This window comes from Rhinocladiella mackenziei, assembly GCF_000835555.1.
Source record: "Rhinocladiella mackenziei CBS 650.93 unplaced genomic scaffold supercont1.7, whole genome shotgun sequence".
NCBI lineage: Eukaryota > Fungi > Ascomycota > Eurotiomycetes > Chaetothyriales > Herpotrichiellaceae > Rhinocladiella > Rhinocladiella mackenziei.
In genome coordinates this window covers 1,360,722-1,377,109 of record NW_013550598.1, presented here as the reverse complement: position 1 = coordinate 1,377,109, position 16,388 = coordinate 1,360,722, and the positions used below count along the sequence as shown (strand labels likewise).

General features: G+C 50.8%; 6 protein-coding genes across 6 annotated transcripts; 3 read left to right on the top strand and 3 right to left on the bottom strand.

Moving 5' to 3' along the window:
- Positions 1-597: 597 nt before the first annotated feature.
- Positions 598-2,178, top strand: Z518_09304 (uncharacterized protein; the record flags this gene model as incomplete). The annotated part of the gene is made up of 2 exons (XM_013413260.1): positions 598-708; positions 766-2,178. The coding sequence occupies 2 exons, from the start codon at positions 598-600 to the stop codon at positions 2,176-2,178; spliced, it is 1,524 nt and encodes a 507-aa protein (XP_013268714.1).
- A 656-nt stretch (positions 2,179-2,834) lies between these two features.
- Positions 2,835-5,021, top strand: Z518_09303 (uncharacterized protein; the record flags this gene model as incomplete). The annotated part of the gene is made up of 1 exon (XM_013413259.1): positions 2,835-5,021. One exon carries the CDS (start codon positions 2,835-2,837, stop codon positions 5,019-5,021), a length of 2,187 nt encoding a protein of 728 aa, XP_013268713.1.
- Positions 5,022-5,413: 392 nt separating this feature from the next.
- On the bottom strand, positions 5,414-7,960 carry Z518_09302 (uncharacterized protein; the record flags this gene model as incomplete). Its single annotated transcript, XM_013413258.1, has 5 exons — positions 5,414-5,687; positions 5,745-7,497; positions 7,549-7,629; positions 7,735-7,758; positions 7,828-7,960. The coding sequence occupies 5 exons, from the start codon at positions 7,958-7,960 to the stop codon at positions 5,414-5,416; spliced, it is 2,265 nt and encodes a 754-aa protein (XP_013268712.1).
- Positions 7,961-8,645: 685 nt separating this feature from the next.
- Z518_09301 (uncharacterized protein) lies at positions 8,646-9,119 on the bottom strand (the record flags this gene model as incomplete). The annotated part of the gene is made up of 1 exon (XM_013413257.1): positions 8,646-9,119. One exon carries the CDS (start codon positions 9,117-9,119, stop codon positions 8,646-8,648), a length of 474 nt encoding a protein of 157 aa, XP_013268711.1.
- Positions 9,120-10,253: 1,134 nt separating this feature from the next.
- Z518_09300 (uncharacterized protein) lies at positions 10,254-11,061 on the top strand (the record flags this gene model as incomplete). The annotated part of the gene is made up of 3 exons (XM_013413256.1): positions 10,254-10,335; positions 10,541-10,637; positions 10,695-11,061. 3 exons carry the CDS (start codon positions 10,254-10,256, stop codon positions 11,059-11,061), a joined length of 546 nt encoding a protein of 181 aa, XP_013268710.1.
- Positions 11,062-12,706: 1,645 nt separating this feature from the next.
- Z518_09299 (uncharacterized protein) lies at positions 12,707-15,802 on the bottom strand (the record flags this gene model as incomplete). The annotated part of the gene is made up of 3 exons (XM_013413255.1): positions 12,707-13,512; positions 13,612-15,531; positions 15,595-15,802. 3 exons carry the CDS (start codon positions 15,800-15,802, stop codon positions 12,707-12,709), a joined length of 2,934 nt encoding a protein of 977 aa, XP_013268709.1.
- Between the last annotated feature and the right edge of the window lie 586 nt (positions 15,803-16,388).

Here is a 16,388-nt window from a genome sequence, read left to right as displayed (position 1 = left end):
CGTCTCCTCCTCTTGCGCTTAGTGACGGGAGCTCTTGCGCAACACCATCAGGGAGAGTGGACTTGCTCGGTCAATGGATATTTTGAGACTAACTGGTCATTCGCGAGCAGAAAGGAGTTCAGGAGGCCGGGAGATCGTCCTATTCCCAATCTCAGATCAGGGAACAGAGAATCGACGTTGGTGAGAGATGTGTCGCGCAGGAGAATTACCGGCGGGGCAGGGAGAAAAGAGAGTGAAGGCGGGATTAAGGGTGAGGAGTTGAAGCGACTCGGCGGATAAGGCGATTGCCAGGTATCGATTGTTCGAGTAAGAAAGTAGAGAGGAGAGAGAGACCAAAGGGCGATGGATAAGTAGGTGCTGAAAAGCAGGTGTACTCCGTTAAAGCGTGTTGGTGTTGGCGTCGTGGAGAAACGAAATGCGCCCCCCGGCCAGAAGCCAGAGCCGGGAAACCGACTATGGCAACTATGCCGATGTCTTCCCCGGCATCGACCATTTCTCAAAATTTTTGCTGACCACAATGCATTTACGGCAACCCGGAGGAGGGGAGACAGACATTTGAATCTCTAACAGGCTTTGTTTTGGCTCTGCCCGACCAACATGGAAAAGTCAAGGCAAGCCAAGTCCCGGCTGGGAACCACCGCAGTCGGCCAATTCGAAGCAAAGGCCGACATAGTCGATCCGGTGCTTGCTTCTTTGTTCGCTTCCAGTGTGCGTAAATTGATTACAGCGGGCTATATATTGATCGCACTAACTGAATAACGCCAGTCTGGACCAGTCAAGATCCCGGCCAGAAGCTCACAGCCAACAATGCCCTCGGCCACAAGCAAGCGGCACGCTCTTACCGACGAAGAGGCTTCTTCTGGAAGCAGCACTTCTGAGGAGAGCGTCTCCGACGACTCGAATTGTATCTCTGAGATTGACGGCAAATCGCAGACCCCTGCTTTCGCGACCGAGGATGTTGTCGACCGACCTCGCAAACGTCGTCGATTGGCTGACGGGGCCGACATTGAAGATGCGTATTTCAAACGTCTTGAACGCGAGGAGGAGAAGGAACAGCGTCAGAAGCGCGTGGACAAAGATGTTGCTGATGATGGGTCCACCTCTGACGAAGACTCGACCTCATCCTCCGACAGTGAGGAAAGTTCAATCAGCCAACCATCCATCGACGATATTCCCCAACATGAGACTCTTGCCACAGTTGCGAATGACCGAGAAAAGTTGAAGAGAACGGTGTTTCTAGGAAACGTGTCGACGGAGGCAATCAAATCAAAGGCCGCCAAAAGAACGTTGACCAGACATCTACGGTCCGTATTGAAAACCCATGTCCACGGAAAGAGGCCAGGAAAGCTCGAATCCGTTCGTTTCCGATCAACTGCATACGCACGTGGCTCCGGACCTAAGAAAGCCACCTTCGCCAAAAAAGAACTGATGGATCAGACGACCACTAGCACAAATGCGTATGCTGTTTTCACCTCCGAAGTCGCTGCCGAGCTTGTCGCTGAGAAACTGAATGGAAGTATGGTCCTTGGCCGCCACCTACGAGTGGACTATTTGGGCCATCCAACCGAGATCGACCACAGACGTTGTGTTTTTATCGGTAATCTTAGTTTTGTGAACGAAGAGGCGGTCGAGGAAAAGGCAGATGCTGATGGGCCGAAGAAGAGACGGCCAACAGCCAAGGAGCCTGCAGATGCGGAGGAAGGTCTTTGGCGAACGTTCGGTAAGGCGGGGGCGGTGGAGAGTGTACGCGTGGTTCGAGATCAAGAGACCCGGGTGGGCAAAGGTTTTGCTTATATCCAGTTCAAGAGCGGGAATAGCGTAGAAAACGCTCTTCTTATGAACGACAAGAAATTCCCGCCGATGCTGCCACGAAGATTACGAGTCATGCGTGCAAGGCGAATGAAGCAGAAATCGTCTTTTGATGGATCGAAAGCAACGTCAAATGACGGGAGTTCATTAAAAAGAAGAGGCGGCATCATCTTGGACACGAGGTCAGTGCGCACAAATGGTCAACCCAAGGGAGGATTCGTTTTCGAAGGTCACCGTGCTACCAATACCTCCCAAGGCAAGCCCGTGCTATCGAAAAACAGACATAAAAGGAGACCAACAACAAGGAGCAGTCGACGTGGAGCAGCATACAAGGCAGCACAGAAGAAACACAAGCGGGAAGGGCAATAGTTGTCATCGTGTTTATGTGGACAATAGACGGAGAAGAAGCTCTTTTGTGCTCATATCTCGGTCTCGTCACCTTGCTTCTGGATTCAAGTCCCGAATGGGAGAGACAATCCCACATTTCGATGCAACCAGGTGAATGGAGGAATGATCTCCAACAGGACTGCGATAATCTTTCTCTCTCAGCCCCAAGAACATTCATCTCTCTGATAGGTTAGAGACTCAGAGTAGGTTGATACCATAAGCTTTTTACTGTTCCCAGGCCCATGACCAAGGAGGAGATGGTCAGATGCAGGTCTGGATTCAAGGGCTTGACCATGTTGCCTTTCATCACAGTCCCGATTTAGGATAAGGACAGACCTCCAATACTACGCATGATGGAGGAGATCATGGGAGACTATCAAATTGTTCACTAATCCTCCTAGTGTCGAGTTCCCCTTGTCCAAAGCATATGGTATTTGAATTGTAAGGTTCCTTACTAGATTATAAAGTCCCAGAAGCCTGAGGCACCGCAAACCGTCTCAGGCTTATTGAGTTATTATGTAATACGTACTTCGCAGGCAAATCTTGTCATACCATTTTGAAGGCCCCACCTGTCCCTTTTGTTTTTCTCAAACGTCTTTGAGCCTCAAGCCTGCTGTTGTAATTGGTGGGAGACAAAGATGATCAGTGGGAGCAAACGAAGCTCTACAGATGCAGGTTTCTCGGAACCAGACTTTGGACTTGATCAAACTCCCACCTCTCATTCTCTCCCGGCAGATCCCCCATACGGTCGCAGAATGAGCTTAGAAGACACCAAAGCTCTTTATCACGCCTCCAAACTTGGTGAGCCTGAACCGAAATGGACAGTTGCTGAATCAAAGTCTTCACGAAAGAAGAAGAGACGCAAGATCGATGAAGAAGACTCGGAGAACCACCCTAGTATCAGCTTCCTACATACAAAGCCTGCACGCGTACAGCTCAAAGCGTTGCAAGATCTCGTCCTCTATGTGCTGTCCGATGGCGTTGCACCTACGTGGCTCGCTGTGAATAACTCCCGGAAAATCGAGAAGGTAGTGGTTGTAATGATCCCCGGCCTGGACCGTGACATGTTGGACGAATCAGGGATATTGAACCGTGTTCTTGCACACGAGGAGGCCGCACATGGCGGAGAACCTGACCAGTCTCAAGCGAATTCCGATGCTCAAGACCGAACGGCACCCTCAGCAAACACTCCATCGAAAAGCACCCCGCTGCCAGACGAATTCGACCCGACTGAGAATGGCGTTCTAAAGAGGCACCTGGCAAGTCGTCTTTTGGAACATATCATCGAAGTGAAAGCCCCCGGAGACTCCAGATCGAGCAGGGTGCATTCGCCCTTGCAAGGTATGCTCATCGCACCTCTTCCAGATACTAAGGAAAGGGGTAATTCCAAAAACGAGAAATCCTTCCAGGCTACTCGAACTCCCATTGCCAATTTCGTTCACTCGGCCGATGAACTACGAGAATCCGAATACCCAGTCCATCCGGCAGCCTTCATCAATCCAAAAGATGCACAATTAGAAAAGGAACGACGGGAACGGACTTTCCAATCCATCTCATCCGGTTGGGTCGACACAAACGTCTCTGTCTCTCAGCCGACAGCCCCGGCCCCGTCTTCACAGTCCGATCCTCTGACTCAAGGCTTGAAAGTCTACGCCATAGACTGCGAAATGGTACTGACCAACGACGACCAGTACTCTCTGGCTCGCATCTCCGTGATTAACTGGCAAGGCACAACCATGCTGGACAAATTCGTGAAGCCGTCACTGCCTATCAAGGACTACTTCACACAATACTCGGGCGTCACAGAAGAGCTCCTAAAAACTATCACGACAACGCTGGAAGACATCCAAAGCGAATTGCTGTCAATGCTCGGGCCGGACACGATCCTGCTCGGCCACTCCCTCGAATCCGATCTGAACGCCCTGAAGCTCACGCACCCGTTCATTGTCGACACGAGCATCATCTATCCACATCCGCGTGGGCTGCCACTGCGATCGTCCCTCAAGTTCCTTGCCAACAGATATTTGAAGCGTGAGATCCAAAAAGAGGGTGCCAATGGTCACGACTCCGTCGAAGATGCCCGTGCCGTTCTTGATCTCGTGCGTCTCAAGTGCGAAAAGGGTCCGAAATGGGGGACATTGGACGCGAATGGTGAGAGCATCTTTCGACGAATAGGCCGGAGTGCCAGGACAGATGGGAGTGGGAAGATGAGAGAAACGGCGATCGTCGAATACGGCACACCCGAGAGAGGGCTTGGCAAAGACACGACGTACCAAATCGCATGTGAGAATGATGAAGACATTGTACAAGGAGTGTATAGGGCCGTCAATGGTGACTCTCTGGTGACCAGTGCGTCGGAAGGTGCTTCCAATGGAACTGGAGATGGAGGAGATGAAAAGAAGCAAGGCACTGGTGAAAGAATACCGCCTGGCGGCGTGGATTTCGTCTGGGCTCGTCTTCGCGACCTGGAGACCGTGCAAGGCTGGAACACCCCTCCGCCTCCACTCGATCCTTCCCACCCTCGTCCCCAAACCGATCCTCCCGCCCCTAATCCAGACCTCCTCCGTGCTGCTACCCGCACACTCACGCACCTACTCAACATCTTCACCTCCCTCCCACCGGGTGCTCTACTCATCACATACAGCGGCACCAGCGATATGCGACCACTTTTGCGGCTGCAGCAGATGCACGCACAATATCGGCGAGAATTCAAGGTGAGAAAATGGAACGAACTCAGCGTCAAATGGACGGACGTGGAGGAACAGGCATTACGCAAGGCCGTGGAGAACGCGAGGAAGGGCGTTGGAGTTCTTGCTGTGAGATAGGAGGGTACCTTGACCTGTTTGTCTTCGATGACTCTGCTTAAAATGGATGGAAAATTGGCGATGGTGCGGTCGTGTTGTGTCGGTCGGCAAGGACATCGCTTGAGAAAGAGAAGTGATAAGTCACCACAAGTCAGGGTTGTCCTGACCTTACAAGAATTACCTACTGAAAGAGAACACAAAGAGGCCAATATACTTTTTGCTCTACACGCAATCTCAGGTTTTCAACCACAAACCCAGAGAGTGTTTTGAAGAAATGACCCTTTTCCCCCTTCTTTTTTAATACAAGACAAAGTAAGCCAGAGCTCTTTTATTTCTGCTTCTTGGATAATCGTCACATCGCCGCACATGGCATGAACTGCGCACATTTTCAAGATTTCCCATGCCCCATCTACCTAATCTTCCCTCAACACCTTCACGCCTTTTTTGGAGCCCGCTTTCCGTTTCTTTTTGTGACCTTTATCGAAAGCCACAGCGCTCTGATGATCTCTGCCAACATTGTCCAGTTCCTTGACCTTGTAGATGCGAATGATCCAATTCTCGCTTGTGAACGCTTCTTCTAGGGTACTCAATTCAGGGCCCTGGGCAGGCAGGGACGAGCCTCGGACTCGATCTTGTGCCTGGCCCGCTGGGAATAATTGATTGTAGTTGTAATATGACATTTTATACCTGAGAAAAAGTTAGTAAGTGGTCATTTGAGGTCGGAGAAAGCACGTTTTCACTTACATCAGAGAGTTCTTCATGGTTGGGGTCGCCTCCTCGTCAATCCGATATTCGCCACGTGCAGTGAAATAGTCTCGTTCTCTCACTTCTTCCGGCCAAATGCCTTCGGCAATTCTGACCATCCACAAGAATTTATTGACGTCGTCACCACTGTAACCGAGAAGGCCACCGAAAACCACCAGGACGTAGTCAACGTCATGTTGGCGGAGAATCGGGTAGCTGACTTCTTCTCTGGAACTCATGGCCTTGCCTACCGTTGCAATATGCGTGTTGTTCCAGGTATTGTTGTCCACCAAGGTCGGGCGATCAGCCATGCCACCGATTTGGTATCCATAATCCCACCAAGACATGATCTTTGCATCATGAGGCGTATTCTGTCTCAACCAATAATATGCCTCTCGGTAGTCGTCAATGATGTGCTGTGATCCGTCGGGAAGTCTGGATGCCAGAACAACCGATGGTGATGAGTAGGCATTTGAAGTCACCCATGTGCAATGGGCGACGAACAGAAGAAGAAAGCCGGTTGCCATTGACGTGATCAGAGACTTCGACAGGATAGAATAGATTCCAACCAGCGGATGTCGAACGGAGCGGAGAGGGGGATTGGCGCTGGTCTTGCCCGCTTTGGCGGAGCCATTGCTGGCGGCGTCGCCACCCGAGGATTTGTCAACGGGTGCTGGAAGGTAAAGGTAGGTGTCTAGGATATGTGAAAGCGCAAGTGCCGCAGCTGAGCATACTACGGGGGTAAGAGTGAGCATTAGACGAACCATGACACCGGCGAAGTAGCTGGCGAGAACTGCGTAGATGATGATAAAGACGTGTTCGTCTTGGAGATTCCGGAAACACATATACACCCCGGCCGGGAACAACCAGATGAGCATGTTGAGATCGAAAAAGAATGCGGGCCAAGCCGTAGGTTGATGTTCCGAAACCGACGCGATGATGGGAATGTGTATCTTTGCATATCCAGTATCCCAGAGAGAGTAAAATCGGCCACTCCATGGGGCGATTATTCCAGAGACCGTGAGAGCAATCAGTCCCAAAAACATGACTCCAAAGATCGCTCCGCCGAGAGCCACCAGGAGTGTCTGGAATTGCTTTCCTGGCAGTTGTTCCCTGAGGTAGCTGAAGAACCCAACCAACTGCAACAGGCCAAAGACACCGAGAGCCGCCATATGGTCGCTGCTTCTGATCGGCAAGAATCCAACAAATGGAACTTGCATGCTTGCTAATGTGCCCAAAGCGTACCAAGTGGTGTAGCTGATGTAGAGTCGCGAACTATATCGGCCCATGAGGATGAGGGTGAATACATGGAGCGGAATCAGATTGGTAATGAACACATATCCACCCCATGCGGAAACCATGTATCCGTAGAATAGCGCAGCCAATGCTCCCCACATGATGGAACCATGTTTGACGGCTTTGATCCAGAGGAAGAACGTGAACACCAGTAGAAAGATGGCAATGGCCTCATTGTCATAACTGCCCGCAACTGATCTCGAGATATATCCAGGACTGACGCCCATGAACGCGGCAGCCAAAAGACCCGCAGACGGTGAGGTGGACATTTCAGATGTCAGGAGATACATGGCAAGGGCTGTGAGGCCAGAGAAGCCGGGCGCAAGGAGGACGCAGATGTTTCGAATATCGACAGGTAGGGACAAGAGGCGAAGGACATGATATATGACGCCGGAGGTGACCATGAGGCCCGGATAGAGTGTTCCACCGGTAACTCGACCAAGAGGATGCCATGTTCCTAGAATTCATCAGTCCTGTATATCCATCCGATCACTCGCACTCGACGTACGGTCATCGAACCAATCCCAGAAAGGGTAGAAGCCGTGTTTCACAAGATATTTCGTTGCGCGAAAATTGAACCAAGGATCAACTGTTTCAGGTCGTCAGTGACGATCTCAGGCTGCGAAATAACTTTCGACGTTGCAGGAAGAGGAGATCATAGGATGCGGAGGGCGGCGAGGGTGCGGCTACTAACATTCATGAATTATACTCTCGAATCCTGGATGCTCCAATTAGTAAATGGCCTTCCATATCCATCACATTCGAAGATTCCGCAAATTGTACGTACGAATTACACTGAACAAGCGGGCTGATACTGCTGCGGCGGCAATGGTGCACAGAATAATAATTCGGAGCAGACCCCTGGTATTTTTGCTGGTGCTTCCACGAAGGAAAGGATCCAAGGGCGTGGAAGCGGCCATGGTGGCCAGGAAAAGAAGGAAAACAAGTTTGTATGAAGGATAGACGTATGGTTTGGATGATTCGTGGCCAAGTTCAGGATCCCGTAACGTCTCCAAATCAGTGCCAAGCCCGGTCCTCCTGTTGGTGTTCGACACGAGGCTTCAGCCTTGCGGACGAGGAGGCGACGAACTTCCTTACAGGAAACTTGCGAAAATGCTTAGAATTGAACCCTACTGTATTTATCCTGTACCTCGGCCGTCAAGTGCTAGAATTGTTGATTGTGCTGTTCACAATGTACGTCCACAGAATATTGCATCACCATCTCCTGGTGGTCTCACACGGTCAGAAGCCAACACCGAGATGAGTTCATGGCAATGGTGGTGAAGCAATTCCCACTCTAGGGAGACATATAATCGTGATATGAATGGACCAGGACGGGCGATTCGAGATGAATCGTCCCTCCGGATCAATGAGCCGTAGCGAGATCAGACCTTGCTGATATCTGTCGGTACCTCAACAGCACCTGCTGGCATCTGGGGCCTCAAAACCCTCCACGATCCCAACGGATTTTCAAGTCGGCCTCTTAAGAATGCGGAAAGCACTAAACTCCAGCCAGGGACACCGCCGGTTCGGATCTAGTGGGTAGAATCGCAGCTTGGGGCTTCTGCGATAGATCGGTCTATGTAGAGTCAAGTATGCCTTCGTTCATTCATTGGACCATTTATCGAGCCAGGCGACGACGTCTGACTTGTCTCCTTCGAGGGGCGCTCTCTCCGGCTCGCCGTCCCAATCCAATAACTTTTCTGCTACGGACTTTTCTTTGGTCTTTCGATTCATAGCTTTGTCTCTCTTGTCCAGGCTGCTCCCCGTGGTGGTAGCGTCTCCAGACTTCTCTGGAATCGTAATAGGATCTTGCGACTCAGTTCCTCGAATGATATTGGGCTCAACTTTTGCCTTTGATTGCAGGTATTCATGGCGGGCACGCTCTCCGTCTTTCAGTTCGTCGTGATTGAACCACCATTTGAACATTTCTTGGATATATGGTCGCGCCGTGAAATAGGCGAGAACAAGGATGAACAGCCAGACATAGTCTTGCCTATCGAGTGAACCCTTTTGCATGTATCTTTGGATCGGGTTGAGTCGAGAGAGATCCTCTGGTGGGGGAGTATAGTTGACCATGATGGTGTTGAATGAGTTGTTCGAGAGTTTCTTCGTAGCGGATTCTGCTAAAACGGGAGGAAAAGGATATTAGGGAGAGGAGGAAACTGCGTGGGATGTCAGCACTGTTTCTGCCGGAATGCGTCTATTTTTTGTTCACAGATGGTGTCAAGAACCGCTTTCGAGGTCCTCCGCACGAGCCGGTGGACGGGGGAGGCTGCGGAAGACGGCGTCGGGCAAAACCAATTGCAAACCTTCGTTGGCGACGTCTCCCACCAGAATACCATCCAACGAAATTGGTCCATTTATCCTGTCGGCAAGCTCTTGTAGGACATATGTTACCGCTTCGCTTTACCTGAAATGGCATGAGTTGCCCTCTTTTGTCTCTGATGCCCTTACATCGTTCCTGCATTCCGATAGTACGACGGAACCCAATTTCCTTGGAGGATCGATATGTATGGGGTCTCAGATGGAATCGAGGTGATAGTGCTGGACACACTCGCCTTAATGGCTTTGCAACGGATGCACCTGCCCGAGTCGCTGGCCCAAGGTACTTGCAGATGGACTCTCTAACAATCAAAATCCAGTTCGACTCAGGAGATGGAGAACCGAAGTGATGTCGTGACTTCCATACTTTCTTTATTTATGAAGAATCCGCGCCGGACCGGCGAGCTCTCCTTGTCCATGCCACACTGCACCGTTGATTTCCTGCCAGCCATGTTCATTCTATTCGGCCACGTCCTCATACTCGTTCTCGTGGATTGTTGGTTAGCATTCAAGACCACCAGGGCCCAAAGAGGCATTGATTGGACCACAGGAGCCCGCCCGTGGAGATACGAATCAACGCATTCGCAAACTCGGGCGCACCCTTCGACCTACTGATTCTCTCTTTAATCGCTTTCCAGGGGAGTAATCGATCCGACCCGCTCTCCTATTTCCAGATATCGGGTCATTCACAACACTCTTCCACTTCCCATGCCCGAGGCTCATACTCGATTAAGGATCCATGGCTTCCCTCGAATCACATGGGACGGGGTCAATGGGACTGGCAGTTATCCAAGCTTTTGCATGCATGCAGCGACCCCTTTTCCAACATGGCATCGACCATACGTGGCGTTATTCGAAGTCCGTCTATTGTGAAGATTGATTTGCTCGATGTCTCAGACTAATTGTGGACGGCAAATACTCTGGGTGCATGCTCAAGACATAGCGACCGCCTTCCCCGATGAACGGCGCGGTGAGTGTCAAGATGCAGTCCTCAGCTTACGAGTCCCATATTGGAACTGGGCCCTTAATCCCGTCTTGCCAGACGTAGTCAGCCAACCATCCTTACAGCTACGTCTTTCAGTCTGATACCACCGGCAACGGATTTCCATCGTCGGATCCTGTATACCTGTGATGACCTCCACCGTGATCGAAACATTTGCTGACAGACGTCCTAGATGGCAAACTCTCCAAGAACAGTCCGCTGTTGGAGCTCAAATACGCAGGACAGCAACCAAGCCACAGCAACGCAGCTTTGATGGCGAATGCTCCTACGTGAGTGACACTTCACAAACAGCCGTGTGGTCGAATACTGACCGAACTCTGTTGCAGAATTTTATCTCTGACCTATCAAGTTTTCAACTACACAGCATTTTCCTGCACCCGGCCGGGCGGCCAATGGCTTAGAGCGAACAACACTGAAGCCATCCACAACAACATACATCATAGTGTCGGAGGATTTGGACACATGCAATTTCCAGAGGTTGCGAGTTGTGATCCTGTCTTCTGGTTGCATCACGCCAATGTCGACCGCCTTTTTGCCATGTGGCAGAAACTGAACCCTGACAGCTACGTCGACCCGACGGTTAATACATACAGGTCATACTACGAGGCAGTCGGCTTCATTGACTCGGGGACAACCGGCCAGCGCTACACAGAATACGCAGACAGGGAAGCTGAGTCCATCAGAGCCGGCTGATAATGTCCGCAGAGACGTCAACTCACAGTACAATCCCACTTCTAATGCCACCGTCAGCCGCGTGGTGAAGGAGAGATCCGCAAATATTCCTGATTCGTTTAGCCACATCACGCTCGAGATGACACGAAACCTAAATGTGAACAACCTCGACAGACAATAGTCCATTACGGTGGTTGTGGACCGATTTCCTATGGACACCAGTTTCGCAATTGACTTCTTTATGGGCGATGCACCTGAAGATGTCATAAGCTGGGCGACAGCTAAGAATCTTATTGGGACATATGCTCAATTCAATCCGGCCCATGTGTCGATTCTGCATCCAGAAAGCTACCCGTCAGGTCAGGTACACGGCGAGATTTCAATGACCCACACGTTGGCCGCAGGCGTCGCTGCGCAAAACTTTGAATCGGAGAGCACGCACAGCAGCTGGTCAAGAAGTGCCAATCACTTCGCTCTTCGGACTTTCGATATCAGTGTCCAGTAAGTCATTGATCCCAACCAACGCGAGAAATCGATTTCCAGTGTATGGTGCGATGCAGTGGCAGGGATCCGTCATTGAGGACAAACCACGTGGCGCCCCGCAGCCGCATAGACGTGACTGATTAACCGGCTGGTGTGACGGTGCAGTTGGCAATACGGCTGACGGGCGGACGAAGTATTTCCACGGCGAACATTCTGAAGAGCTGGCCGGCGGCCTCAAACGGCCAAAATCTGAAGATTTTACAACGAGGCTACAGACTGTTGCAAACACTTTCCAAATCTCAGTAAGTCTTCCCGGTGAATTGACCAATTACTTTGAGCATGATGGGACAGCGTCACAAGCTATGACATATCCCTGAATATCCTTACTGTCCTGACAGACTTCTCAGCTCGCCCATGTTCTGTAAGAGTCAAACACTAGTCAGTCACTTTTTCACAGCCGAATACCATTCGTCAGACTCTCAATTTCCCAATGAATGCTTAAGGGATGACAATGCATGCTCACCTTCATTACCACAGACGAACGCCCTTTCAAAATGTTCTGTAGCCCAGGGTAAGGAGAAGGCTGGTTTGCTTGCCTTCTCACTTGAGAGAGTTGCGTGGTGCCGTCTACATATGTATGCCCCAAGCTTATCAAAGAGCCGCCCATAGTCATGTGGTCGTTCCCCTCGAACCAACGCCATTTAATCGAAATCTGATGGCCTTCGGTGGCCTTTGAGAGTTATCCGGACAAAACACCTTTTGGTCTTGCCTGTTAGTTCTACATGATGAGTAAGCTCACAGGCTATTTCGTCTTTGACCTACCGTGACACACAGCTTTCCTGCCTACCTCCCAAACGCCGGTATTAACCCAAGAACGCTTGGTGAATTATTAGGGTGAGGTGGACTGGGATAAATAGGGAGGTGACATTTGCTGTTCACGGGATTTTCTGGACCCGTGGAAAGACGGAACCTTGTGAGGTGGAAGGTGACTTGCGTCGGGATGCCCACCTGCGCGAAATATCAAACAGGACGGATGAAGCGCCTATCCTCGATAAGGTGATAACTCAGCCAGCTCTTCTCAATCTCGTCCTTCTGTGGTAGAAAATATATGTGCCTAGGTAGTACGTCCTTCCCTCTGGGACACTTTATCGTCCATCGTTGCTCCAATACCTGCTTGCGGGAGTCATTTTCCAAATAGCCAAAATCCGCCCGAGCGGGACTTCTGTCCTATGTTGCCATTTCGGGCTGTTCTTCGACGTTCTACCCTCCGTTGCTCTCGGGCTGGACCTCGCGATCTTCGAGAAGCGCCGGGATGACGCATTTCCGTATGTGACTGTCCTCCCGGCTCAATTCGTACTCTCTCAGTCCGGGCAGCAGCCACCGGTTCATCTGCCAATCGTGCTTCGCGACGTGTATCAGTACGGTCTAGCCCCACAGTATCCAGAGGTGGCTCGAGCGAGGCCCCGTCCCTTATTGCGGGCGGTAGAGATGCTAACGGTGTTGGAGGTATCCTGGAAGGCGTCCCTGGAGGTGTCGGAGTATATCCCACCCCTGGCGGATTATGGTCTTGAATTGTCTGCATGTCAGTGGAGAACCTGAAAGCCACGGCGGCGTTTTTTCTATTTTCGTCTGACAAAATAGGGCCAACAACGTCAGGACCATCCGGTCTCAGCTCCTGAAGGCGGTTGCAAATATGGTGTCGCGTTCTCGCACACAGGTCGAACAGCCTTGGACATGGAGAATGCCAACAGTAGTCATAGCTCAAGCGACGTATATTCGGTCCCGTGTTGAGGTGCTCGCTCATGTAGTCCAGGCATGGCAAGGATGCGGCTAAGATATTGTAACCTTCGGGCACCCTTCGCCACATTGTCCGACCACAATGGCCCGCCCTCTCCCACGCCCGTTGAGACTGGGTAGATGGAACGATAGGATCAGATAGCCCATCATAGAAAAGCACGATGCTGACGGCATCCAGTAGGGGTGCCCAGCCTGCCAAAGAAAGGGTTAGCGGTGACTTGTGAATAGGTAAGAATCCACGTGTGGAGGTCCTGGGTGTTTTCCTTTTCCTGAAACAGTGAATAGACTCACCAGTAGCCACTGCATCGAAATTACACCTTCTCATGGTCATATTTTCCTTCATCTTCGCAATATCCGCAAATTCGAACCCCAGAATTCTCTCCCGGAAGATTCCTCTTGTTCTTGAAGATTCGCGCCGAGCAACGTCAAGCGAAGCTAGAACATCCTCTATGTAGTCCCTGATAGTCAGATTGCGCTCGTCTTCGCTAAGCTCCTCGTTCTCCATGGGAATCTTCAACGGAGATCTGTAATTCTCGCGGATGCTTCCAAAGGCAGCACGTCCTCCGTCGGCTGCGGCGACACACCCTGGAATTCGAAATCCTAGCTCGCGCTGCAGCCAGGCTCTATATCGTGCAAGATGAAGGACGACACTAACAAAAGATACCATCCATGCTCGCTTCTCTACAGGGTTGTAGAGAATGACCGGAGAATTGATCATTCGGTGTAGATTGCCTTCAAAGTTCTTCATGTACTGGTTTCTGCGGGTTTTCGCGATTTTGAAATTGTATGCGCCATTCAGAGTCAATACTTTTGGAAGGGAAATAGCGCCACCGACGGTAATGTTGTCTTTGGTGAGTAGGTTGTTCATTGGCTTCGCACCGGAATATTTGAGCTTGGGGTTGGAGAAATCAATGCAATCAGATCCCAGAGTAATCTCTGGCTGATTCCATAGCCCAAGGAGATGCCTGCGCATGTTTCGAAGTAGATCCAGGTCATCACACAATAGCCTCTGACCCCATTGCGCGTGGTTAATGATTGAGGTGTCCTGACATGGTATGAAGTGCCACTGCACGCAGTTATTCTCTTTGAAAACCGGATAGACTACTGATTGTTGGCCATAGAGAACAACGCCTCCGTTCTCGACGACTTCGTACTCAATGCCGCAAAGAGTACACATTAACTCGAACGACAGATCGAGTCCAGTGGCGCGGTCTGATGGAGCACATACTGGAAATCCAACAGTGCAAGGTGTGCTGGGAAACAATGAAGCCCAACAATCTCCAGTTGCTCTCAGATGCATTCCCTGATGCGAAAGAGAGACTTGAAAGGCCGTGTGGTCACTCCGAATAATTTCCCGAAGTTGAACGCTGCAGGCGTTGGGGAACTTCTGTTTTGGAACATTGCAGAGCACCGCAGATAGCCATGCCAGAGCTTCCACAAGATCAGCCTGCTGTGGCGTTGATCCAGACATGAACATCAGAAGCTCTGCAGGATTTTTGGCCTCGGTATCTCGAAATGCAGAGACTGTCAAACCAATAAGATCCTCAGCTGGTCGTAGCTCCCAGCAAGGTTCAAATCGAGCTGACTTGTCATGGTTCTTTGAGGTGTTTGTCTCCGTTGAGGCTTTGCTTTGGTTTCCAGTTGTCACAACCCAACCTTTCTTCTGCTTGTCTTTGATGCCCGTCGCGACGTCGCGACCACTGGATGGTAAGGCTGTCTTCTCAACTTTGGCAGGCACCATAACCTTGGACCCAGGGTCACGAGATTTTGGATCAACTAGAACAGAAGTAGCCAACTGTTGTTCGGCCACGGGTTTGTTGTGCGTTGGGTTTCCACTTAAACGTTCAATTATCAGTCTCATGAGCTCCGAGATGTCCGGCCAACGGCGACACAAATACTCTCCCACGGTGGTGGCAACGGGAGGACTCAGACTCCAGGACAAGCCTGTCGAAGGGAGTCCCGATACAATGACGAGATCCCACAGATCGTCGCCAGATTCCAACTCTTGGTCCACAAATCTTTGAACGTCAATATCGAATATCACTGCCAGTGGTCTTTTTTGAGCGTCAACCGTTGAGGGCGCCCCGTACTTCGCCATAAAATAGGGGTTGAATCGCGTATCACCCGGTGCATAGTCGAGTTGGACACTATTGTCGCCTTCAATTTCTGTATGAGTCGACGGGAGTATGGTCGGTGACCTCATGGGAATGTCTGGGTCTACTTTTCAGCATCTGCCATTGAGGAGAATCCTTGAGAGGCTCTATCCAGTCGTACCTTCGAGGTCTGGAGGTTCTCCTGATATCCGCAGGTGCTTGATTTTGCTATCGAGATCGCCCGCATGTGAAATTTCAAGGTCCTTGAGTTTTTGTCTTTCTTGCGATAATATTTCACCAATATGTTTCGCATCGTCAATCAACTTTTGTACCAAATGTCTTTGTCGCCGAAGTCTTTCTTCGGGCGTGGGTGTTCGTCCGGGATCCATGGGCACAGAGACTATTCGATCTCGGTCTAAGGGTCGAAAAGAATAAATCGCAGACGAGGCTATGGCATGTAAGGGAAACAACGGCTGCCGAGCGCATAGTTGTAGCGCATAGTTGTCTTTGGGCTTCCCATATATGGCAGTCACTCAACTCGACTGTTCCTTCCCTCGGTCAGGCGGCTCAGAACTTGGCAAGATGCTGCAGCTGAAATGCGTTCATGCATGATGAAAAGGTAAACGATGTAAGGCAGTAGGCTCAGCTTTGGTTGGTGTATGCGCCTCAATGGACTTGGTCCTTCTATCGTTTAGCTGCAGCATTTTGTCGAATCAGACGCACCGACGTGTCTTTCTCGTATCCCAAGAGCCGCAAGATCGTTGTTTCGGGAGGCAATGTGAAGCAGAACCATGGTACGAGCTGTTTTGGGTCATGTGGCACAGAAGGCGATCAACGATAACAGCCCCAAAGGCCGCAGCAACGGTCAATTCGGCGGCCATCCTGCGTTTAGCTTTCAAACGAGTACTTTGAACGCACCCTGGACCGCCAAAAATCCTTGTTCTCGCCGCCTTGTTGTGGGAACCAATGTGTTGT